The following is a 24638-nucleotide window of genomic DNA, read 5'->3' on the forward strand; positions in this document are numbered from 1 at the left end:
GGCGCTTGAGTACTGGTGTCCAAGCGAAGGTGCACATTTTCAGCTAACCGCTTTGGCAAGTAAACACGATAATTTTGTTTGTTTACAAACTGCTGGACAACGAATGTTTTCTCATCGGAGAAAATCAAATTCGACAGTTCATCACTTACGGTCAAGCGAAGCAAATCTTTAGCTCTTTTGAGTCTATTTGCTTTCTGTTGCGGTGTAAGTTCTTCTTTTTTTGGAATTTCAAGCTCATTTTTCATTTCATATTTGCCGAATGGAATATTGCGATATGTTCAGGTCTATAGCCATTTTCGGCCAATGGGACGCGTGTTTCTTTACTTTTCGAACCATTTCTGCTGATGTTGCTGTTTCGTCGGGCTATGCTACCAGTATCACGATAACGAGCGATGGTACGAGACACAAAAGATTTATTTATATTTAAATGCTGGAGTACTCTTTTTTTCTGGAAAATTCTCAACAAAATGCTTTTGTACGCTTGTAAACAATATAATGAACTGTCACTGGAATAAAAATTTTACAGTGTCTTAGAAATGACAGCAGTCTGAAGTTGGTTGCAGTTTTTTATCTCACCCTTTAAATCGAGATAATGACCTTTACCACATATAAACGTACTAACCTCTTTTTTCATGGAAAATATTGCAGTGGCAACACTGACAATTATTAATGAGAATAACTGATTCTCTCTTTACTCATTTCGCTTGCACTCATCATTGTCATCACTCTCTCTTGATTTTGTGGCACTTTGTGTGTTTCGTTGTTCTTATTGCCATATGAAGGCACATAAAGTAAATCTGGATCAGTGGTGCTCAAAACCGTGTTCTAGAACATGAAGAGAAAAAAGAGATAATTTAAGAGAAAATTAAAATTCTGTTTTTCTTTATATTTTACGGTTCTATTTAATTGTTTTTAAACACGAATGTTTGCCAAAATAATTTATAAAACAAATGGATAAAAAATATTTGTATAAATAATGACTTAACACTGTGTTGTTCTTGATTTAAATAAGCAAAGAGAAATTTGAATGAAAAGAGATATTTCTTTTTGGGCACCGCTGATCTGGATAAAGAAGAAGAACATTTCCACAGAGGCCTCAAACAGACATACACACACAAGTAAAGATGTACAATTGATATATCGTTGCGTTGCTGCCACAATAATAAAGGAAAAGAGAGCATAATGACAAACACACTGATGCCGGCAGAGTAGCAAATCCTCTATGAAAGTCAACTGCGCTGCTGGCGTTAAGATTTTTATTGTGCTCTTGGGTGTGTGTGTGTGTGCGCTACCGCTTGCTTGCTTGCTTTTGCCTGCCTGCCTGTCGTCGACGGCGACGATGAGTTCGTTTTGTCGTTTCCTTTATATCACCACATACAACACAGCACAATTTCTGCACTTCAGTATAAAATGAAATACAACGGACGACGAGTTAGTGTGCGGTTAGTTGCGGCTTAGTAGTGCAGAAAGAAGAGTGTATTTTACGAGAAGCCAGCAAACAAACGTTGAATAAACAGCCATCGGTCGTGGCAACACTAAATGTTTGACGTACGTATGCAAGTGTCTGTGTGTGTGTGTGTGAATGCTCTCCTTGCTGTTTTTTTTTTTGCTTCAATGCAAAGATTTTTTCGTGTGTTTTCTTTCTTTTCAAAGTAGTTTTTTTTTTCTATGGCTGGGTTGTGTGTTTACAAATTGTTTGTAGTGTTGTTTAATAATTGTAATAACGAAAACCTTGTGTGTGCTGGGTACAATTCGTTTTTTTGTTTATTGTAATTATTTGTGTTTTTTTTACTTGAAATACCCATTTGAAAATTAAATAGAAGTGAAATGAGGAAAATATGAAGAATAATATGTACAAAGAATAAATGAAATATGAATAAAAATGTGTGTAATACCTCTCTGAAGAAGCCAGAGAAAGACAACTACTACTTGTGATTTCTTTATGGTAATTTACTTAAATAAATAACACACACACACACGAATTTCTAATATTTTTCTTTCTTTGGAATACCCAATGAAGAGGTTTCTCCAGTTTTTCGTAAGAAATAATAAAAGAGAGAAATAAATAATAAAATAAGACCAAAGCAAAGATATGACAATTATGAACAAGAAAAAAAATGTGGAATAAAAAATAAAATAACAACAACAGCACTGGGTATCCATCCAACCAACCTACCAACCAACCATACAAGACAATTGGATTTAAACGGTACATTATTTCGGCATTTTTCAGTTGTATTGCTGTTGTTGTTTTTGCCTTCAAATGGCAATGTGTTGAAACCATAAAGAGCTGTAAAAAAGAGAAGCACGAGGAGCTACAATAGAAAACAATGAAATAAAAAATAAAAGGCAATTACACCACTCGGCATTCAACTAATTTTCGAAATTCTTCCACACTTTTTCTTTAATTATGAATTAATTATTTCCGCAAGAGAGAATTAAAAAAAAAATATTTATTCAAATGTACAGCGCACAGCGGCTGTAGCATTCGGACCTATTTATAACCTACAACACATAGTGGTAAGGGTATTATGTCTTTGTGCATTTTTTTGTAACATGGAGAAGGAACCGAGATAGGGCTTAACTCTAGTTTATTAAAAATTGTTTTCGGTGGTAGGCATTTTTACCCTGATTCCGGGAAACTCTTTTTTTTGGGGGGACGGACCCGGGACCCCAAATTTTTGACCCCAAAATCCTGGTTCTAGACCCCGACTAGACAAAATAGGTATCGTTGAAAAGCGTATGAAAATAGTTTTCTTTCGCGTAGCCATCATGTGTCTATATCGGGTAAGTGGATCCGGGTCCAGGCCGGGTCTTGAACCCGGATTTTCGGGTCAAAAATCTGGGGTCCTGGGTCCGTCCTCCAAGAAAAAATAGTTTCCTGGAATCAGGGTAAAAATACCTACCTCTGGGAAAATTTCGAAAGTTTTTACTAAAGTAGATTTGTTCTGCGAGATAGATCCATAGTTACATTTGAGGATCTTCATAGAATCACTTTCTGCATGTCACTCCGTCTGGCCGTCCGTCCGTCTGTCCAGGTATGCAGGTGGCATTTATTATCCGATTGAGATGAAATTTGCCAAACAATATTTGTTTGGCCCAAGGAAGAACGAAATTGGTGATAATCGGATCAGATTAAGATATATATCTTCAACTGATTTCGGGTTAATTGTGCACCAAATGGCCAATCTCAGTCCAAATGACCTGAATTTTGGTACATTCCAACGAATTCAGCCTAGAAGCAAGTACATCAAATTTGGAAAATTGGGAAAAAAAAAATTGGGTGAGAAAAACAGGAAGAGATGAAAAAACTGCAACCAACTTCTGACTGCTGTCATTTCTAAGCCACTCGTCTGACAGCTGTTAAAATTATTCCAGTGACTGCTCATTATATTGTTTGCAAGCGTACCAAAGCATTTTGATGAGAATTTTCCAGAAAAAAAGTTATTCGTGGTGGAATTCAAGCGTGGTAGTGTGATCTCTTTATATTTGGCTGGAAAACCACAAGTGGCTATCGTTAGAGCACTCCAGCATTTAAATGTGAATAAATCTTTTGTGTCTCGTACCATCGCTCGTTACCGTGATACTGGTAGCGTAGCACAATGTCAAGGAAATGGACGGAAGAAAACTGCAACATCAGCAGAAATGGTTCGAAAAGTAGAGAAGCGATTTGATCGAAACCCGCGTCGCAGTGGCCGAAAAATGGATCGTGAGCTGAACATATGTCAATATTCCATTCGGCAAATATTGAAAAATGAGCTCGGGGTAAAACCATTGTAATTCCAAAAGCGCAAGAACTTACAGCGCAACAGAAAGAAAATAGACTCAAAAGAGCTAAAGAGTTGTTTCGCTTGGCCGAATGTGGTGAAGTGCCGAATTTTGTTTTCCCCAATGTGAAAACATTCGTTGTCCAGCAGTTTATAAAGAGGTCAGCTGAAAAAGAGCCACCAGAACTCAAGCGCCGGCCATGATGATGGTGTAGGTCGCCATAACAGCCGATGGTCGCTCTCCGCTCGTATTAATCGACCGTGGCATCAGAATAAATGCTGAATATTATCGCGAAAATATTCTGGAGGGTGTATTAAAGCCTTGAGCACGCAAACATTTTGCCGCAGACCTTGGACATTCCAACAGGTCTCAGCACCATCGCACTCAAGAATGGTTACAAAATGAGGTTCCTTGCTTCATTTCCAGCGCACAATGATCAGCAAAATTTCCGGATACCAATCCGTTAGACTATTGTGTCTGGAATATTTTGGAAAGCAAGGTTGGCTCTAAGAAATAGCAAAGTGTCGATCACCTCAAGAAAGCGCTTCACCGGTAATGGGCCAAAATACCGCAGAGTAAACTTCGGACAGCGTGTGACGGTTTCATTGGCCGTTTGAAGGCCATACCAAATTGGAACAAATCTAAACTCATTCGAAAATGTAATGGTATTTCCGACATTTATTGCTTTCATTCAATAAAATTAAAAAAAAAAAAACGTAAAAATTATGGCGTTTGACTTTGTTGCAGGTTTTTTTTATCTCACCCAGTATACAATGTTCTGCCTCTGTAGCAAAAACCCAGTACGACCTACAAAATCGTTATAAAATGTGGCTTCAAAAAAGTCAAAATGTCAGATATCCAAATGTACCGTTATATTGGGTATCGCCTTTCTTACTTGTCAACACAGCCAGTTATAAACAAATTGAATATTTTCAAGAACCAGTGCGGCATTATAATTAAATGGCATTGATATGTACATGTTTTTTTTTCTCTACATATATGTTTGTGTATGCTAATTAAAATATTATTAATTATGGTATAACGTATGCAGAAAACTTGAACGCACACACACATGTGAAATCGTCATATTCAACTATTTCCCCTCTCAAAACGCACTGCACAAATCGCAAAAATAGGCACACCAATCAATAAACATCTTTAAAACAAATGCTACAAAAAAAAATGGTCCAATAATTATAATGAAATAGAACTTAAAATGCATTTGCATAGAAAAGAGTCAAGAAATTTGTGCTTTTCATTTACCGATTGAAAATGGGAAATTTTAGATTCTTCGGCATCGATTAAGTTTGCCAGATGATGAAGCTACTGTAGCCTGCTACTGATAAAAATATGATATTAAGAACTACAAAATTCGCTACAGCAAGGGGCGACTAGTCTAAAGAAGGCAACACCACCAGCAAGGAACAGCCAAGGCAATACATTTTTTACAAATTGTAGAGTTGCCAGACTAATGAAATGCATATTAGAAAGTTACGCAGTACCATGTTCAAATAATGGCATGGTAGAATAAAAGAGGTAGACACAATGATACACCTGCTGGGACAATGAATTGTGAAACCAATTTTGGAATTTAAATTTTTGACTGAAAAATTATTCAAATTTGTAAAAATTGTTAAAAAAAAACGCATACTATAATAACCACCAATTGACGTCGTATAAGAAAACATATAAAAATCTACTTTTATTTGGAAAAACACTTTTAAATATTTTAACCTATCAATGTTCCAAAACGTTGATGCATCTACCTGTATTCTTCTACCATGAATAGTGTCTAGTTTAATGCGGGCAACACCATCACAGTTACCAGATAAAACGCATAATGGGAAATTGCATAATACCATGTTCACATTGTACCTGATTCGCCCTCTATTCGCTTTACTAAAATGTAGCCTGCCTATGAAAGTATTCTCTACCCAATTTGGCTAGTTAGGTTTTCAAATGTTGTTATAAGGCCTTTTACTCAAAACTTTTAAAATGACAACTCTTACAGGGTGAGATAAGAAAACTGGAACAAAGTCAAACTCCACAATTTTTACATTTTTTTAATTTTTTTTTTTGAATGAAAGCAAAAAATGTCGGAAATAGCATCAAATTTTAGAATAAGTTTAGATTTGTTCGAATTGGTCACCTTTAGCACGAATTATGGCCTTCAAACGGCCAATGAAACCGTCACACATTGACAGAGTGTTGCTCTGGGGTATTTTGGCCCTTTCCGGCGAAGCGCTTGCTTGATGTGATCGACATTATTTTTTAGTGCCAACCTTGCTTTCCAAAATACTCCAGGCACAATAGTTCAACACGTTGGTACCCGGAGATTTTGGTGTTCATTGTGCGCTGGAAATGAAGAGACAACGAATGCTTTCTCATCGAAGAAAACCAAATTCGGCCGTTCACCACTTTCGGCCAAGCGAACCAACATTTTAGCTCTTTTGAGTCTTTTTTCTTCCTGTTGCGGTGTCAGTTCTTGCCCTTTTTGGAATTTCAATGGCTTACCCCGAGCTCATTTTTTAATATTTGCCGAATGGACTATTGCGATATGTTCAGCTCACGAGCCATTTTTCGGCCACTGTGACGCGGGTGTCGATCAAGTCGCTTCTTTACTTTTCGAACCATTTCTGCTGATGTTGCTGTTTTCTTCCGTCCACTTCCTTGACGTCGGGCTACGCTACCAGTATCAGTATCACGGTAACGAGCGATGGCACGAGACACAATAGATTTATTCACATTTAAATGCTGGATTGCTCTAACGATAGCCACTTGTGGTTTTCCAGCCAAATATATAGGAATCACACTATCACGCTTGAATTCCATCACGAATAAATTTTTTCTGGAAAAATCTCACCAAAATGCTTTTGTACGCTTGTAAGTAATATAATGAGCTGTCACTGGAATAATTTTAACAGCTGTCGGACAAGTGGCTTGGAAATGACAGCAGTCTGAAGTTGATTGCACTTTTTTAATCTCACCCTGTATATGTCCACTATATCGTATATCTCCCATATAACGGTAACTTCCGATATTCGATATTTTGATGACTTTAGCCACAGTTTTTAATGGAATCGTCTCAAAATCTACACCAGGATTTGATTTTGAGTACTTAACCCCGTGGTAGAGAATTGTCTATACAATTCCACGATATCTTATATCCTCCATATAACGATACTTCCCTATATTCGGTATTTTGATGATTGTGGCCAAATCTTTCAAGGGAATTGTCTGAAATTCCACACAAGGAGTTCCTTCTGGCTATTTCACTCCCTGGAAGAGAATTGTCAATATAGGTCCGCGATATCGTATATCCCGCATACTAGGGTAACTCCCGATATTCGGTATTTTGATTATTTTAGTCACACTTTTGACCAGATTTGTTTCAAATTTCGTATTTAAAGTTTAAAGCTCGTAATACGTGCTACAACCTATGCCAGACAATTGTGTGACCCACGTATAACGGTACCTCCCTTTATCCGGTATTTTGATGATATTATCAACATTATTCACCGGAATTGTTTCAAATTTGATGATATTGGCGACATTATTCAAAGAAATTGTTTTAAATTTCATATTTGAAGTTCGGAATCGGTACTACAGCCCATGACAAAAAATTACTTATGCAGTTCCACGTCTTCGTATAGCCAGCCCCCATATAAAAGATTTTCATTTAAGTGGTCTTTTTCGACGGATTATTTTGAAATTATTCAAGATCCTTCAAAATGTTGAAAGGTATTAAAAGTTCGGCTTGGCTGCTTTTTTACTTGTTTATATATTCATTATAAAAAACTCGCCCTTTTAGGCATAGTTTGGTTTTTATTCCCCCGCCCCATATTTTGGACGCTTTGTTTAAGCGAATTGGCTGTTAATTACATTTCATCTTAATCTGGCAACGCTTTATATACATTTCAGTACGACACTAGTGCTACGTATATGTAATAAAATTTAATATGATCAACCAAAAAGCCAGCCGGGCTAGCAATGCCACAAATAAAAACGAATAATAAATTATAATTTTTTTCTTCGTTTTCAATTCAGTTATCGCAGTTTCCTCTATGTACGCTAAAAGATTTTAAGATAAAAAAGTTTACAAAAAAACATATTTCATTTATAGAAAGTAATAAAAAGAACGAAACAAATTTTGCAGGAATGAAGATGCACACAAAATACATACGCACGTACTTATGTATGTGGTTGTGCATTACTGCAAGTCAATTTTATGGCTTTTTTAGTTTTTATTTTTTCCTTTTATAAGATTTAGAAGAAATTGTTGGTATACTCAATTATGTATTTTAATATTTTATTAAAAACATTTGCAAAAAGGGCCGGAAGGTATATAATAAATGTCTCTTCCTTAAAACAAAAATATTCCTGCAAGCAAACTAGGCCAACTTCTATAATCATACAACCAGTAAGGAAAAGTCAAGAGTCGGGCGGGGCCGACTATATGATACCGTTCACCACTATGCGTATTTAGTATAGCTGCCGTAACAAACGTATTCATTTGAAGTAGATCATACCACCTATCAACCTTTGGCTTTAGAGTAGTTATAGTTTGGTAATATATTGGTAATATACTAAATTTGACGGTGACACTTTAATTTTTTATATCAAATAACATTGCTATAGAGTGCATGATATCACTTCGAGAAGGATATTAATAAATATATATCGGAGCCGAGTTCCACAAAATGGAAACGTACGTCCCGAAATTCACTCCTTTTTGGCTGGTATTAGCCATTATATGCTATATCCAAATCTTAGCCGATCTCAATAAAATTTAGCAAATACTATTGTTGTCGAATGCCTATTACGAATGTGAGGGACTTAAACACCAAATCGGACGAAACATATATATGGGAGCTATTGCTATATCTGAACCGATTTGATGTACTTGCTTCTAGACTGAATTTGGTCGGATGTACCAAAATTCAGGTCATTTGGTGCACAATCGGTTGAAGATATATATGGGAGCTATGTCCAAATTTGAACCTATTCTCATCAATTTCAATAGGGTTCGTCCTTGGGTCAAACAAATATTGTTTATAAAAATTTTATTTTAATCGAGTAATAAACGCGACGCACTGTCATGCATAATTCGATTCAGGAAGTGATTCTATGAGGATCCTCAAAAGTAACTATGGGTCTATGGGTGAGATAAAAAAAAAAAAAAACTGCAACAAAGTCAAACGCCATAATTTTTAATTTTTTTTTTAAATGAATGAATGAAACCATCAAATTTTAGAATAAGTTTAGATTTGTTCGGATTGGTCACCTTTGGCACGAATTATGGCCTTCAAACGGTATTTTGGACCATTTCCGGGCCAAACCTTGCTTTCCAAAATACTTCAGACACAATAGTCCAATGGATTGGTATCCGGAGATTTTGGTGGCCATGAAATGGCTGGAAATGAAGGGAGGAACCTCATTTTGTAACCACTCTTGGGTGGCGCGTGCTAAGCGCGATGGTGCTGTGTCCTGTTGGAATGTGCAAAGTCTGCGGTCAAGGCTTTAATACACCCTCCAGAATATTTTCGCGAAAATATTCGGCATTTATTCTGATGCCACGGTCGATTAATACGAGCAGAGAGCGACCATCGGCTGTTATGGCGGCCCACACGATCACCACGGCCGGTGCTTAAGTTATGGTGGCCAACCGAAGGTGCACATTTTCAGCTGACCTCTTTGGCAAGTAAACACGATCATTTTGTTTGTTTACAAACTGCTGGACAACGAATGTTTTCTCATCGGAGAGAACCAAATTCGGCAGTTCAGCACTTCCGGTCAAGCGAAGCAACTCTTTTGAGTCTATTTTCTTTCTGTAGCGGTGTAAGTTCTTGCACTTTTTGGAATTTCAATGGCGAGCTCATTTTTCAATATTTGCCGAATGGAATATTTCGATATATTCAGCTCGCGAGCCATTTTTCGGCCACTGCGACGCGGGTTTCGATCAAGTCGCTTCTTTACTTCTCGAACCATTTCTGCTGATGTTGCTGTTTTCTTCCGTCCACTTCCTTGAAGTCGGGCTACGCTACCAGTAGTATCACTGTAGCGAGCGATGGTACAAGATACAAAAGATTCATTCCCATTTAAATTTAACGATAGCCACTTGTGGTTTTCCTGCCAAATATAAAGAAATCACACTATCACGCTTGAATTCCATCGCGAATAACTTTTTTTCTGGAAAATTCTAACCAAAATTCTTTTGTACACTTGTAAACAATATTATGAGCTGTCACTGGAATAGTTTTAACAGCTGTCGGACGAATGGCTTAGAAATGACAGCAGTCTGAAGTTGGTTGTAGTTTTTTCATCTCCCCCTGCATTTTGGTATAAAACTGACATGCCATGGCGACAAATAACACCTGCTTTCCTACAGGGATGTTTGTTTATTTCATTTTAAATTTATTGGACACAATAAGCATCTACTACAGAGTTGCATTTTTAGTATCTCCTTTGAAGTTAAACTACCTTTCTGGTTGTGTCATGGATATACCAACCTAGTTTACATTGTTCATTTGACAGAATCTTTCCTATGAACCAGTTCGTTCCAGAATTTGCAAAAGTTTCGTTGTTTTTATGTGATGTTGTGTTTTCTTATTTTATTTTAAACATGAATATGACGCTCTACATATGTACGAATGTATCCCCCATTATTAATTTGACCTCTTTGAAAAAAAAAAAAAAAAAAAAAAAACATAATATTGACGCTGGCATTGATTTAAATTAAATTAAAACAGCAATAACAAAGAAATATGGTACGAAATTAAAAGTAATATATTTTTTTGTTCTTTTTTTATTTATATTTTCAGAAAAGATAAACAAAATCAACGGCAGCGGATATAAAATGCAGCAACAACAAAATTAAAGCCAGACAAAAACAAAGAAAGAAAAGTAAATTTAATAAAGCCAAACAAACAACAACAACTACTAACTAGCAAATAAATTACAAAAAGAAAGAGTGCAATTTTCTTCTTTACACTTTTTTATTACAACAAGAAAAATGCGAATAAATTATTACACAGGTGTGGAACGCGTATAAAGAGAAGAAACAAAACTGAAAACTATGTAAAAAATGCTAATAGATAACTACCTATAAGGAACTAATAAACACACAAAAACAAAACAAGAAGCTAAAAATCAAGTATTTTTCCAATGCATTATTTATTGTAAGAATAAACCCAAGTAAAAATTAACAACAACAATTTATGTGCCATAATTGAAAAAAAAAAACTAAAATTAAAGATTTAGGTATAACAAAAAATAAATATAAATCACATATTATATACCTACATATTCCTAAAGAAAAAAAAAACAAAACATAAAAGCTTTAACAAAAATTATTTATAAAAAATATATACCTACCAACATATATTTATTTTAATATTAAAGAAAATTAAATATAAAAAAACATAAAGCAAAACAAAGGAAAATCGTTAATCTAACTACAAAAAAAAACTTAACTACTTAACTGAGACAAAGGTGTCAAAATTATAACACCAGTAACGAGAACAAGCAGCAAACCCCCTCGAAAAAAAAAAATAACAAGAGAAAGAAAAGAGAACTCATCACAGCTTCTCTCACTTACGGCAAAACAGCAAAAAAGAAAAAAAACAAAACCAACAAATTTGACAAAGTGTAAACATTGTATTCATAACAGTATTATTAACACATAACCCCCCCCAACATCACTTTGCCAACGCCATCATCTGAACTCGGAGCATTAACGCCGCCGCCAACAACAACAACACAACCACCACCATCAACATAGAGCTATTTATTCTGTGTGTTTGTTGCTTCATACTCATCACCGCAAATCACTCTGACAACTGTAAACATCAACAACAAAAACAACTGCTACTCACCTAACAGCTGTTGAGCTGTTGTTTATCAACGACAAAAAGAGCGTCCCCCCAACCAAGAAGACTTGGACTTGGCAAAAAAAGCGAGAGTGTTTTTAACACCATCACCAACCATTGTTATTGCTGTTGACATCATCATCATCATCGCCATCATCCTCGTTCGTCATTCTTGCAGTGGAGATAATACAACAACAAGGGCTACTGACGACGACTACACCCAGTGAAACGACATTTCTTTACAACCTCGAATAGCAACACATTACATTGTTACAACGCCAGCCGAGAGAAAAGTCATAGACCCCCCACATGAACACAGAGAGTAAAGTGAGAAGAGAAAACAAAAAGAAAAAAACCAACCCCACACACACACACCATAGATTTGTGCGTGTGCATGTTTGAACCGTCTGGCTTGATTCGTTTAACACATAACAGCTTCGGTACTGTGTGTCGTGACTCCTTCGGCGGCAGCAACAACTACAACAACCACGACTACCCTTTAACACATGAAACAAACACACACAATCGAGTTGTGTACGGTTTTCGTGGTCTTTCCATTCGTTCGTTAGGTGTTCGTGTGCGTTAGGTCTTTTCCTGTTGTGTGACGTAGTCAGTCAATCCCCATTGTTTTGTCCCAAAGAGAGGAAGGGCCAAATCGTACTGTGTTCTTTTTTTTTTTTTTTTTGATTTGGACTGTGGAGTGTGTTTTGTTAAGTTAGTTGTGATTTGAAATTCTTTAACATGTGGATTTGTGTGTGATTGTCTGTCCTTCCGGATCAGCATTGAAGACGGAACCTGAAAAAAAAAACATTTATATGCCTCCATCCCATACTGTGTATATGTCTATGTGTGTAATCTGTGTGAACATTTACCAAACGAGACATCAACACTCAGCTTGAAAGCAAAATAAGAAGAAAATCTGCCAACAAAAAAGCAGCATTTAAGAACTCACTAACCCACATACAAAAAAAAAAAAAAAGAAGCACAAAACAAGCTAAACAGAGAACAACAGAGAAACTGACTGCCACACTCAACCAAGCAGACTGGCAAACCAACAACAAACAGTAGCTACCACACTAGAGGAGGATATCATCAGGCACTTGCTTGCTTGTCAGTTTGGCTGTGTGTGAAATTGTGCAAAGAAGGAAGTTGAAATAAACAGAGGAGAGAAACAACAACACGACAATATCAAAACAAAGCTTCACGCGGTTACAACGTCATTGGTGTTTCCCAAACGTTTGTGGGCCAAAAGCGTAAAAAAAACTCGAACACACAAGTCAGACGGGCAGACAGACAGACTAAGGCAAAGCGACCTTGGTAAACACAAACAAGAGCCGCCGCCGTCACTACCATCGCATCACCACCACCAACCACCACCTGTAAGCCAACAGCTTGTGTGGGTCATCAAATAGCAACAACAAGAAGAAAAAGCTTGCGGATTTCGTTTTTTCTGTCTTTTTGTTTGTATTCGTATCTTTATCCCTCAAAATGTCCTGCATCTCTAGTAATTTCAGCTCATTCTTCCTGAATTCCCTCAATGATCCATCGGAATTTTCAAAATACCTAAGCAATGGCGAGTTGAGATTTTCCTCATTTGAGGATTTTCAAGTTTACAACAATAGTTCGCCACAACAATACCAGCAACAACAACAGCCCCAGCCACATTATCACATGAATGGCACAGATGTGGCTACCGATGATAATAATTCGAATTTGGAAAATACTCAGCCGCAACCTGGACAACATTATGCCGGAGGCAGCTATCAGCAACAACAGCAGCATCCGCAACAGGCCCATGCCAGTATGCATGCTCCCCATGGCGTGGGTAATTCATCTACACATCCCTTAATGCATCTACAACAACATCAACAAAGATGGACTCCCCATGCCCCAGCAAATGGGCCACATCATGGCGGGGCAGCTACTACCGGCTCGACTGGACATCAGCAACAGCAACAACACTTTGATGGTTCCTTTGAATTTATGAAGTATTTACGTCACTCCAACGAATACAATGAAACCAATGCCCATGACCCAAATCAGCGTTTGTCCTCCCACCCTCATCATCATCATCAGCCACATAATGGCAATGCTTCCAGTGGTGCCGTTGGCGGTCCTGGACCAACAGCCATTGGCACCAAACCTGAACCATCCCTAAATGCCAACAATTCCAGTCTTATCGATTTGGATACGACACCCCATAAAGTTTCACGTTCCTCGCGCAAAACTCCCGCCAACAGCAGTAACTCGAACAGCAGCAACAGCAATTCGACAAGTAATCATCATCCACCCACACCCATGGCAGTGGATGTCTACGATCATGATTCCAAACATATGCTGTACGATATGCATCACATGAATTCGGCCCACAGTTCCAATTCCAATGAATCTTCCATGGAGTTATCCTCGCTGACGTATCCCAATTCCCATTTGAATGCTTCCAATTCGAATACTTCCTCCGAGGGTGGGGGCAACACTCAAGGTCACAGTGACTTTTCTATGCTGGGTGTTGGTGGTGCCGGCGCAGGCTCCTCCACAACATCATCATCATCGGGCAATCCCGATGCCGCAGCCGCCTCACCTGCGGCGCCCAAACCTTTGGCCACATTCACCATTGTTGAGAATTTCGAAGCGCATCCCTCGCACAAAGTGGAGGAGGGCATATTCCAGCACATGAACAAATTGCCAACCAAGAAGAAAGAGAATCTCAAACAGTTGGGTGTACGTTTTACCGGTCAAATGACACTCAACGATAAATCGATAATTGTGGAGAACTTTATTAAATTCTGTCAGGTAAGTGTGTGTGTGGTTATTTTTTCCATTATCATTATTATTATTAAATTCTTGTCCATGTACGTATTACCCATGACATTTTACGTTGTGGTACTGCAAACGGTTGTTCTGGTAGGATTGGAATTGCACACCAATATGCTATTTTTAGTCCTATTTCAGGGTGGCCCAAGAAAAAGTTCAGCAACTAGTCAATTTTCTCGAAAAGGCTTTGTACACCTAGTATTTTCTCGCTCAACGTCAAAACTAAGATTTAATTTCGTTAAATTTAAGTTTCGTTTAAGTTTAAATTTATATATTTCTGTTTTATGACCTTTTTGAAATCTCCATCAAAATGTTAGGTAATTCAAAGGCCATTTGATATTAGTTAAAATCATTTGTCCACTAGGTATCCGTGTCTAATATGAGAACAGAAGCCGCGAAATCTTGTACAGAAAAAATACACATACATAGGCCACATTATTTTTTATCGCTAACTAAAGGCTACATATCGTGTTCGAGTCATATGTAAAGCGTAATTTTCACATTTATACTTTGCTCTCTTTATAGCATAGTTTTAGGCGCTAAACTATATTCTATACAAAACCAGATTCATTCCAACAGTTCGTGTTAGACCTTTTTAGTACTCAAAATGCATAATTTGTCTAGTTTGACACAAATACAAAACTTCATACATCGTACTAAGATTTCAGATTTTCGAGGTTTTACATATTCAAGCTTTTGCTTTTTTGGAAAGAATAATAAAAGGTGAAACAAAAAAGTTTTCAAAATAGTAAAACCATTGCAAAATGGATCCACATCTAATTTTTATGTCCAAAATTATTTCAACGTCTCCAAATGTAAACCCTTGAAATCAACAGTGACCTCAATATCAAATTTCAGAATTGTATGTAGTACACATTTCCAAAACCACTTCCTTCTCGCAACTCCACACACCAACAGTAACATCCATATCAAATTTCAGGATTTCAGCTCTATCCCTTCACCATTGGGTGAAATTGTGAAATTTTGTAGCATTTAGTTCTTTTCGTACAGTTAAAGTACGCATTTTCAAAACAATCTCCATATCTCAATCACTGATACCAACAAAGACCTCAATAACAAATATCGGAATTCCAGATCTTTCCATTCACCCAGTACCAAATTTAGTACTATTCATACAATTATAGTACACATTTCGAATATCCCACAGACCACCAACAGTGACATCTACATTAAATTTCATAATTTTAGCTCTATTAAGATCCAATACCAAATGTAGTACTATTTTGTACTTTTCGTACTATTGTAGTACACATTTGCAATACTTCACCGAATACCAAATTTAGTATTATTTCATCCATATTTAAATTCCTGATACCAACCGAGAACTCAATATCAAATTTTGGGATTTAAGATTTATTCCTTCACCCAATACCAAATATAGTACCATTTAGTACATTTCGTAGAAATATAAAACGCATTTCCAAGCGCATCTTCAAATCTCAGAGACCAATAGTTATCTGAAATTCGAATTTCAGAATTTTATCTCTATCCCAAAATAACCCAATATGAAATTTAGTACCATTTAGCACTATTCGTACAATTATAGTACACATTTCCGAAACCACCAAGTATGGTACTATCTAGTACTTTTCGTGCACTTGTAGTATCCATTTCTAAAACTACCCAGATACCAACTGAGACCTCAATATAAAATTTCGGGATTCCAGCTCTATTCCTTCACCGAATACCAAATTTAGTATATTTCATACAATTGTCGTACACATTTACAAACCATCTTCATATCTTAACTGCAGATACCAACAGATACCTAAATATCAAATTTGTGGATTCCAGCCCTATCGCTTCACCTACTACCAAATTTAGTTCCATTTAGTACTTTTCGTACAAATATAGGATGGATTTCCAAATGCACCTCCAAATCTCAACTTTAGATACCAGCAGTTATCTAAATATCAAATTCGAGAATTTTATCTTTATCCCTTCACCCAATATCGAATTTAGTACCACTTAGTACTTTTCGTACAATAATAGTACACATTTCCGAAACCAGTTCCATATGTCCAGGCTACACACAATCAGCGACCCCAATACCATAATTCAGATCAAAAGCACTATTTGTTTACCAAACAACAAATTGTACCAAATATAGTAATATTTTGTACTTTTCGTGGTACTATCAGTACCCATTTCCAAAATCACTTCCAATCACAAACCTACCATCAACAGGAACCCCAATACAAAATTTAAAAATTTCAGCTTCATCCGTTTGCCCTAAACCAATGTATTGCAAATTTAGTACAATTCGTACACTTAGTACAAATTTCCAAAACCACCTTAATATATCAAACTTGTTTTCCAACCATGATTCAAAACCAAATATCATGTTTTTGGCTCTATCCGTTCATATAATCTTAAATGGTACCATTTTAGAAGTTTATTACCTTTTTAGAACTTTAAAGTGGGAATTTTCCAAAAACTCTTACTGCACTCCATCAATGACTCTCATTCCAAAATGCATCCAAATTCTAGTTCATTCCGTTTGTCTAATACAAAGTGTGCTATTTTTCGTATATGTTAGTACTCTTCGTACCCTTTTAGTACGTATTTACAGAAAAGGCAGTCTTATCACATGCCTACGCACCTGATCCTCTCAATATTATATCTATGCCCGTCTTTCTCTTCTTATGTTGTAATTACGCTAGAGTCCAAACGACTTGCGATAGGAAGATTAGATTCAACACAGAGATCAGAGATTTTGTTCTGCAGGCATGTCATGTTTGAGAACCAATGTCGTCTATATCGGTTCACGATATCGGGTAGCCCCCATATAACGGTTTATTCAATATTTTGTCAGAATTGTTTACCAATTGATATATGAAGTTCAGCTAGACGCTGAAATATTGCCTTTAAGATATTTGAGTTTATTTTGAGAAGAGAGGATTAAACTCTTTTATCTCCTCCTCCCTCTCCCCTAAATATTCAAAAATTGCTCAGGACAAATATTTACAAATTATATACCCTCCACCATTCGGAACGAATTTGGCAATTTAAAAAAAAATTAAATCTGTTAAAAAAAACTCTGTTAAAATCTTAAAAATACTGGATGTAGCCGTATGTATACGACGACGTGGACCTGCGAAGGCAACTTTTGTCATAAGCCATTACTATGCGAAACTTGAAAAAAACATTCGGTGAATAATATCGCTAAAATCATCAAAATACCGAATATCGGGAGGTACCGTTATATGAGGGCTATACGAAGACGTGGACCTGCACAGACAATTTTCTGTCTTAGGCTGAAGTATCCATGACCAACTATAAATACCAAATTTGAAATAATTTCGGTTAATAATGTCGCTAAGATCATCAAAATACTGAATATCGGGAGATATCGTTATATGGGGGCTATACGAAGACGTGGACCTGCACAGACAATTTTCTGTCATAGGTTGTAGTATCCATTACGAACTTCAAATATCAAAATTGAAACAATTCCGGTGAATAATGTCGCTAAAATCATCAAAATACTGAATATCGGCAGGTACCCTTACATGAGGACTATACGAAGACGTGGACCTGCAAAGACAATTTTCTGTTATAGTCTGTAGTGTCCATTACGAACTTCAAAATCCAAATTTGAAACAAGTCCAGTGAATAATGTTGCATAAATCACCAAAATGCCGCAAATAGGAAGGTACCATTATGTAGGAGCTATACCAAAACGTGGACCTACATGTCCCATTTTCAATACCAAAAGTCCTGCAGACATAATATGCATTTGAGTAAAATTTTATCAACCTACTTCATTTCGTTCGGAAGCTAGAGTGATTTCCACAGACGGACAGACGGACGGACATCGCTAAATCGACATAGAATTTTATGCTGATCAAGAGGGAGGGTATAAAAAACGACAACACACTACGAATGTCCTTGTCAGTTTTTTACGAACTTCTATTGCATTCCCTCTGGAATCACAACCATGACGCTTGGTAGTTTTCTGAATAAACAATGCCTCCTAATTGCAAGGATATTCTCAAAGTATTTATAGCCCTTTTGAGAGATGGTGGTGTGACCTTTTCCTATCCTTGGGATTAAATGATAAATGTCATAAAAAGAAAACTACACTATTTTTAAAATTGTGCAGAGGTTATGATAAACAACTATTGATTTTCTGCTTTGGAGACTTTTTCATTTCTTCTTTGTTATGGTTTTTTGTTTCGAAGCCTAGAATCGTTTGGTATATAAATCCATACGCAAGGATATTCATTTCTTATTTATGGTTTCCCAATTTGTTTGGGAACAAAAACAAAAAATAAATTCTTAATTAAATCACCAAATGTTGAAGACAACACACTCATTTACACACAAACAAAAAGGCAGACGGACTGTTTTATATGTCTTCTCCCCGTTGCTTCTTCCTGGTCGTAATGTGTGTGTGTGTGTGTGTGAAAAAACTGATCCAAAATATAGTAGAGACACATTCATTAAATGTGATATTTGTACCCCAAAGGATATACCGAACTGCCTTGCCAGTCGTTTTCTGTACTGTACTTGGGTTCTAATACGCACACATGCTTAGCCCTCCAATACACACAACATGACAAGTTGAGTAGCTCGCATGGTATTCTGTCATAGACAAAGAGGCAGTGCTACAAAATTTCTATAAAATGGGATGAGCCACGAAGCCTAAAATTTGTCCATTTTGCAATGATGATGAGATGGGAGATTGAAAACTTCAAAGATACATATGGACGTATGGATGTATGTATGTATGGATGTGACTGGTAGCTCCCCTGTGCTTAATATTATTATTGTTGTTGTTGTTATTGTTATCAAACACCAGAGGAACAAAGAATGAAAATAAATTTGATATTTCTGTGGTATAAAATAAATATCATTTACATAAACGTACATATGTACGCTTCTATTCTATGTGAACGCACCACCCACAGTCACATATCAATGTGGGATTTATGCATTTGTAGATTTTGCATATATTATCCTCCCCCACCTCCCCTTGTACATCATTTTAAAATTTGTGTATGGCCAAGCGACCAACCAAGCAACCAACCACCATGCATTTCCCCCCACCTATGTATGTATGTATATTTGAATTTTGTTATACCCATGCACATGTATGCGTCTCCTACACATATTTATAATCTAATGCCATGTACACATGTATTTTGGCTACATATAATTCTATACATATGTAAATAATTTTAAAATTTATAATCAAAGTATACACACACTGTGCCCACTTGTCGCCGTCGATGATGGTACATGGGCCCGACAAATGCATAACGCCACTCAAAATAGAGCCATAGAAAATGTTGTCCGCTCTTCCGAATTCTTGTCCATAAAGTCACAGAGGTATATTTCTGATGTGAGACATTCTCATGGAAAATTGCAAACAATCAAATTTGACAAAAACGATGCCTGCTGTCGATGGGGTTCTAAGAAAAATATGACCTTTGAGCTTGAATCTTGTTTTATTTTTTAGACTTCTAAATATTTCAGAAGTAAGATCTGTCCAACAATACCTATATTATTCAGGCACAAAATATACAGAATGATATAAAAAAAACTGCAACAAAGTCAAACGCCATAATTTTTCCATTTTTTTTTATTCAATGAAAACCGAAAAAATGTCGGAAATAGCATCAAATTTAAGAATAAGTTTAGATTAGTTCGAATTGGTCAACTTTGGCACGAATTATGGCCTTCAAACGACCAATGAAACCGTTACACGCTGCCCGAATGTTGCTCTGCGGTATTTTGGCCCATTCCTCCATATTTTAATTCCAGATCACAAAAGAGACCTCATCAATTTTCAGGATTTCAGTCCAATACAAAATTTAATACTTTTCGTACGAATATTGGACGCATATCCAAAACCAGCTCCTCAACTACAGACACCAAAAATGACATCCAAATTAAATTTCAGGATGTCTCTTCTAGTCCCTCACGCAATACCAAATTTAGTACCATTTAGTACTTTTCGTATAAATATAGGACCCATTTCCAAACCACCACCAAATCTCAATTTCAGGTACCAACAGAGATCTCAATATCAAAGTTGAGGATTCCAGTCCTATCCCTTCACGTATATCCAAAACCAGCTCCTTCTCTCAACTACAGACACTAAAAATGACATTTAAATAAAATTTCAGGATTTCAGCTCTACCCCCTCATCCAATACAAAATATAGTACTATTTAGAACTTTCGTGCAATTATAGTACACATTTCCAAAACCACCCTCATATCTCAATCATAGACACCAACAATTATCACAATCACGGTTTCAGCTCTATTCCTTCACCTAATACCAAATTTATTACTATTTGGTACTTTTCGTAAAGTTATAGTACACATTTCCAAAAACTCCTCCATAATTTAATGCCAGAGACCACAATATGAAATTTCGGGAGTCTAGCTCTATTCCTTCACCCAATACCCAATTTAGTACCACTTAGTACTTCTTACCACCAGTACCACTTTCGTACTTTTCGTACAATTATAGCACACATTTTCAAAACCACGTCCGTATCTCAATTCCAAATAGCAACAGAGACATCAATATCATATTTGAGGATTCCAGGTCTATCCCTTCACCCAATACCCCCTTCATATCTCAATCCTAGACACCAACAGTTATCACAATATAAAATTTCAAGGTTTCAGCTCTATCCCTTCACCCAATACCAAATTTAGTACTATTTAGTACTTTTAGTACAATTATAGTACACATTTCCCAAACCTCCTCTACATTTCAATTCCAGACCAACAGAGACTTCAATATTAAATTTCGGGAATCCAGCTCTATTTCTTCATCCAATAACAAATTTAATACCATTTAGTACTTTTCGTACAAATATAGGACGCATTTCCGAAACTACGGCCATATGTCCAGGATATGTACCAAAAAGGACCCTAATACCAAAATTTCAGATTACAAGCCCTTTCTGTTCACTACCAATACCAAATTACATCAAATATAGTACGATTTAGTACTTTTCGTGCATTTGAAGTACTCATTTCCAACACCACCTCTTTATCACAAACCTACTGCCAACAGGGACCCCAAATTAAAATTTCAACTTCATCCGTTCACCCTAAATCAAACTCTTCCAGATTTAGTACCTTTAAGTGCAGTTCGCATACTTAATACATATTTCCAAAACCACCTCCATATATGAAACTTACTTTCCGAACTTGATTCTCATACCAAATTTAAATTTTTAGTTCTAATGCCGATGCTCATAATACCGAATGGTACCATTTTTGAAGTTCAGTGCCATTTTAGTACTTTTCCTAACCTTGAAGTACGAGTTGTCAAAAACCCTTTGGTTCATCTATCCTGTATTTCATTAGTGACTGTCCTTTCAAATTTCACGTATATTTTAGTACTTTTCGATATCAAATTTTGTACGAGTTTCTAAAAATCCAGCCTTATCACACACCTACGCACCAAGATTCTAGCTTCAGCCGTTTCGTCTGAGCGTTGATTCTCAGTCAGTCAGTTATTTCATTATTATACACTCAGCCATATGGCTACAGAGGGTATTTGATCCAAACTTGGTATATCGTAATATCAATCTTAGATCGAGTTTGCAGATGGGCAATATCGCTCCACTCCTTCTGGTACCTCACACACAAAATGTCAACATTTTCAAAGAAAATAATTTACTGCACAGAAAAAGCTTGCGATTTTGCTCCAACTTTGCGAATCCTAATATTTGCATCAGTGTTAGGTCAAGTGGGAAAATGGACAATATCGTTCCTCTCCATTAAGTATCTCCTCCACAAAGGGTCAAGATTTTGAATAATTATAACTCTTATAAAATCTGATTTAAGTGTTCGATTGTCTTCTAATTACACACATCACTATATTTTGATTCACGCAAGGTATACATATATATTCCACTAATAAAATCGAATTGAGAAAATGAGTTGATTTATTTTGTGCCTTATTTTTTAGCAAAAATTTAAATTTTGAATTAGTACACTTACAACTTGTAGTCATACCTTTAGAATTTCAACCATATATATATATATATATATATATACAGGATTGACTCATATCCCATGGGGGCCTTTTGACATACGTTCACAAAATGCCTGAAATTGTGCGAGTCTTACTATTGTTGTTCATGGTTGTGTGGGTGTGTGTATGTATGGGTTGGAACGTGTGCCTTTGTATGTGTCCAAAAGTAATGACCAAACTTGGAATATATCTAAATACATATATACACATCTATATTCGTACCATATATGTAGGTATGTACCCATAGTTGTATGCATGCGTTTTCGGTATATTATGTGGTTGATTCCTGTGATAATTTGTGAAAATAGACTTGTGGGAAGAGGAGAAGGTAGTGGGTGGGGGGGTGGTATTATACATGGGACCGGCCATACACATTGCCATGGACAGAGAACGCGCGCGACGTTATTATCAAAGGTAGAAATGTAAATTATTTAATGGGGTTAACATAAGTGCTTGGTGATGCGGGGGACAAACACGTTGAGTCGGGCCTGGCGATATTTACTAAATGGGGAGAATTTGCTGCCACCCAGCCAGCAATTAGTAAAACCCCTTTTCATTATTCTCACATAGACACACATAGCCACACATATTTGTCTGCAGTTCTACACCGCCAAAAACCAAAATGATTTGAAATATGTTCGAAAGTCCTGACTGCATAAAATGTGTGGGGGTGGGGGTGGGTGTTAGGGTTTTGGTTGTGTTGGCATCTTTTGCATAATAATCAACACCGTCAAAGGATGTTTCACCGTGTATTTGTCATGTATAAGTGAATACATATTATGTGTGTATGTGTGTGTGAGTGTGTGTGTGTACGCGTACATTATGGATTCTATGTATATGTATAAATTTAGATAATTAAGGTTTCTTGTTAGGAATTAATTTTTCAAATTGAATTTTGAAATGGCGGCAGCTGTACAAAAATTATGGAAATTTTCTGTGGGGAAATTTTGTGAGGAGGGGAGGGGAAGGGGAGGGATGCAGGAAACATGTCGTGTATCATTTATGATATTTGTAAATGTGAAAAGGCATGGCAGGCATTTCTCTGGCATATTTGCACACAAACACATGTGTTGTGCAATTTTTCACAAAACCCACAATCTCTCCATCAATACATGTGAAATTTCAGCTAGCTACCCATACATATGTAAATACCTACCCAGTATGTATAAGTGTGAACATTCAAATGTAAATGGCAAAAGTAAATAAGCACAAGGATAATGATGCAAAAGTTAAAATTTCAAGTTATAAATTTCCATGGCATACCTCTAAGTTTCGTCTACCTCTTGCTTCTCTTGCCACCACCTTCCAACGCCTAGTTGGAAATGTGGTGGTTAGTAACACACAAGCAGCCAGCCGTAAGTCTTTCGTTCCTTAACTCATTCGTTTCATTTCGTTTTATAACTAGTAGTAGTTTTCGCATTTCTTCTAAGACTAGAATATTCTTCTTCTTCTTCTACAATTTCCCAACCACCACCCAAACCGGAAAAGGTAATAAAAAGTTTCAATATTTTTTTTTTTCGTCGTACTCGCAGCTAAAACTATAAATATACAAATGTTTTTTTGTTGTTGTTTTCCTTTTTGTAAAATAAAAACGAAGAACATATAATACATAGCGACATATATATGTTTTAAATACAGGGTGTTACGTTTGTGACCTTCAGTCTTTTTAATACGAAAACGTACCATTTATATATTCTGCAAAGGACTAACGAAATTGTAAATTTTAGGAAGGAATCTTTGTTATGATGATTTATTTGAAATCGAAAGAAGTGAGTGTGATTCTCATTCACTTGACTGTGCTGGACACTTAAAGGTCTTCTTATACCCTCAACCATATGGCTAGATAGGGTATATATCATAGATGCCCAGTAGTGGCTGATTTCAGCAATTTCAACTCACACGTATTCTTACGCTCTTTTGTTTGATCGCCAATCAACCAATAGGAAAGCAGATATATGAGTGGGAGAGACAAGCTACACAGGCAGAAATTCTGTGTAATATTTACATTTAATCGTAATCGAGACTGCTGTTAGTGAACACATAAACTGAAAATTATTGCGATATGTCAATGATGTCATTTCAAAAGCATTTTATGCTACAAAATGCTTTTGATGATATGCAATGTGTTATATTTTATAAGACATTTAAAAAAAAATAA

The 24638-nt window shown here is 36.4% G+C and overlaps 1 protein-coding gene across 6 annotated transcripts in view; it reads left to right on the forward strand.

The window, feature by feature from the left end:
• Nucleotides 1–24638, forward strand: part of LOC109612796 (G-box-binding factor) — an 82667-nt gene that overhangs the window by 14091 nt on the left and 43938 nt on the right. For 4 of the 6 annotated variants that reach the window (XM_059131846.1, XM_059131847.1, XM_059131844.1 and 1 more), the window contains exon 2: nt 10590–14429. In XM_059131846.1, the coding sequence (XP_058987829.1) occupies nt 13125–14429 (1305 nt within the window). In that variant the 5' untranslated portion in view covers nt 10590–13124. Of the gene's footprint in view, nt 1–1378; nt 1549–1808; nt 1946–10589; nt 14430–24638 lie in introns of those variants that run through there. The other 2 variants (XM_059131843.1, XM_059131845.1) reach the window with 2 other exon arrangements.

Source organism: Musca domestica, unplaced genomic scaffold, assembly GCF_030504385.1.
Source record: "Musca domestica strain aabys unplaced genomic scaffold, Musca_domestica.polishedcontigs.V.1.1 9, whole genome shotgun sequence".
Taxonomy (NCBI): Eukaryota; Metazoa; Arthropoda; class Insecta; order Diptera; family Muscidae; genus Musca; species Musca domestica.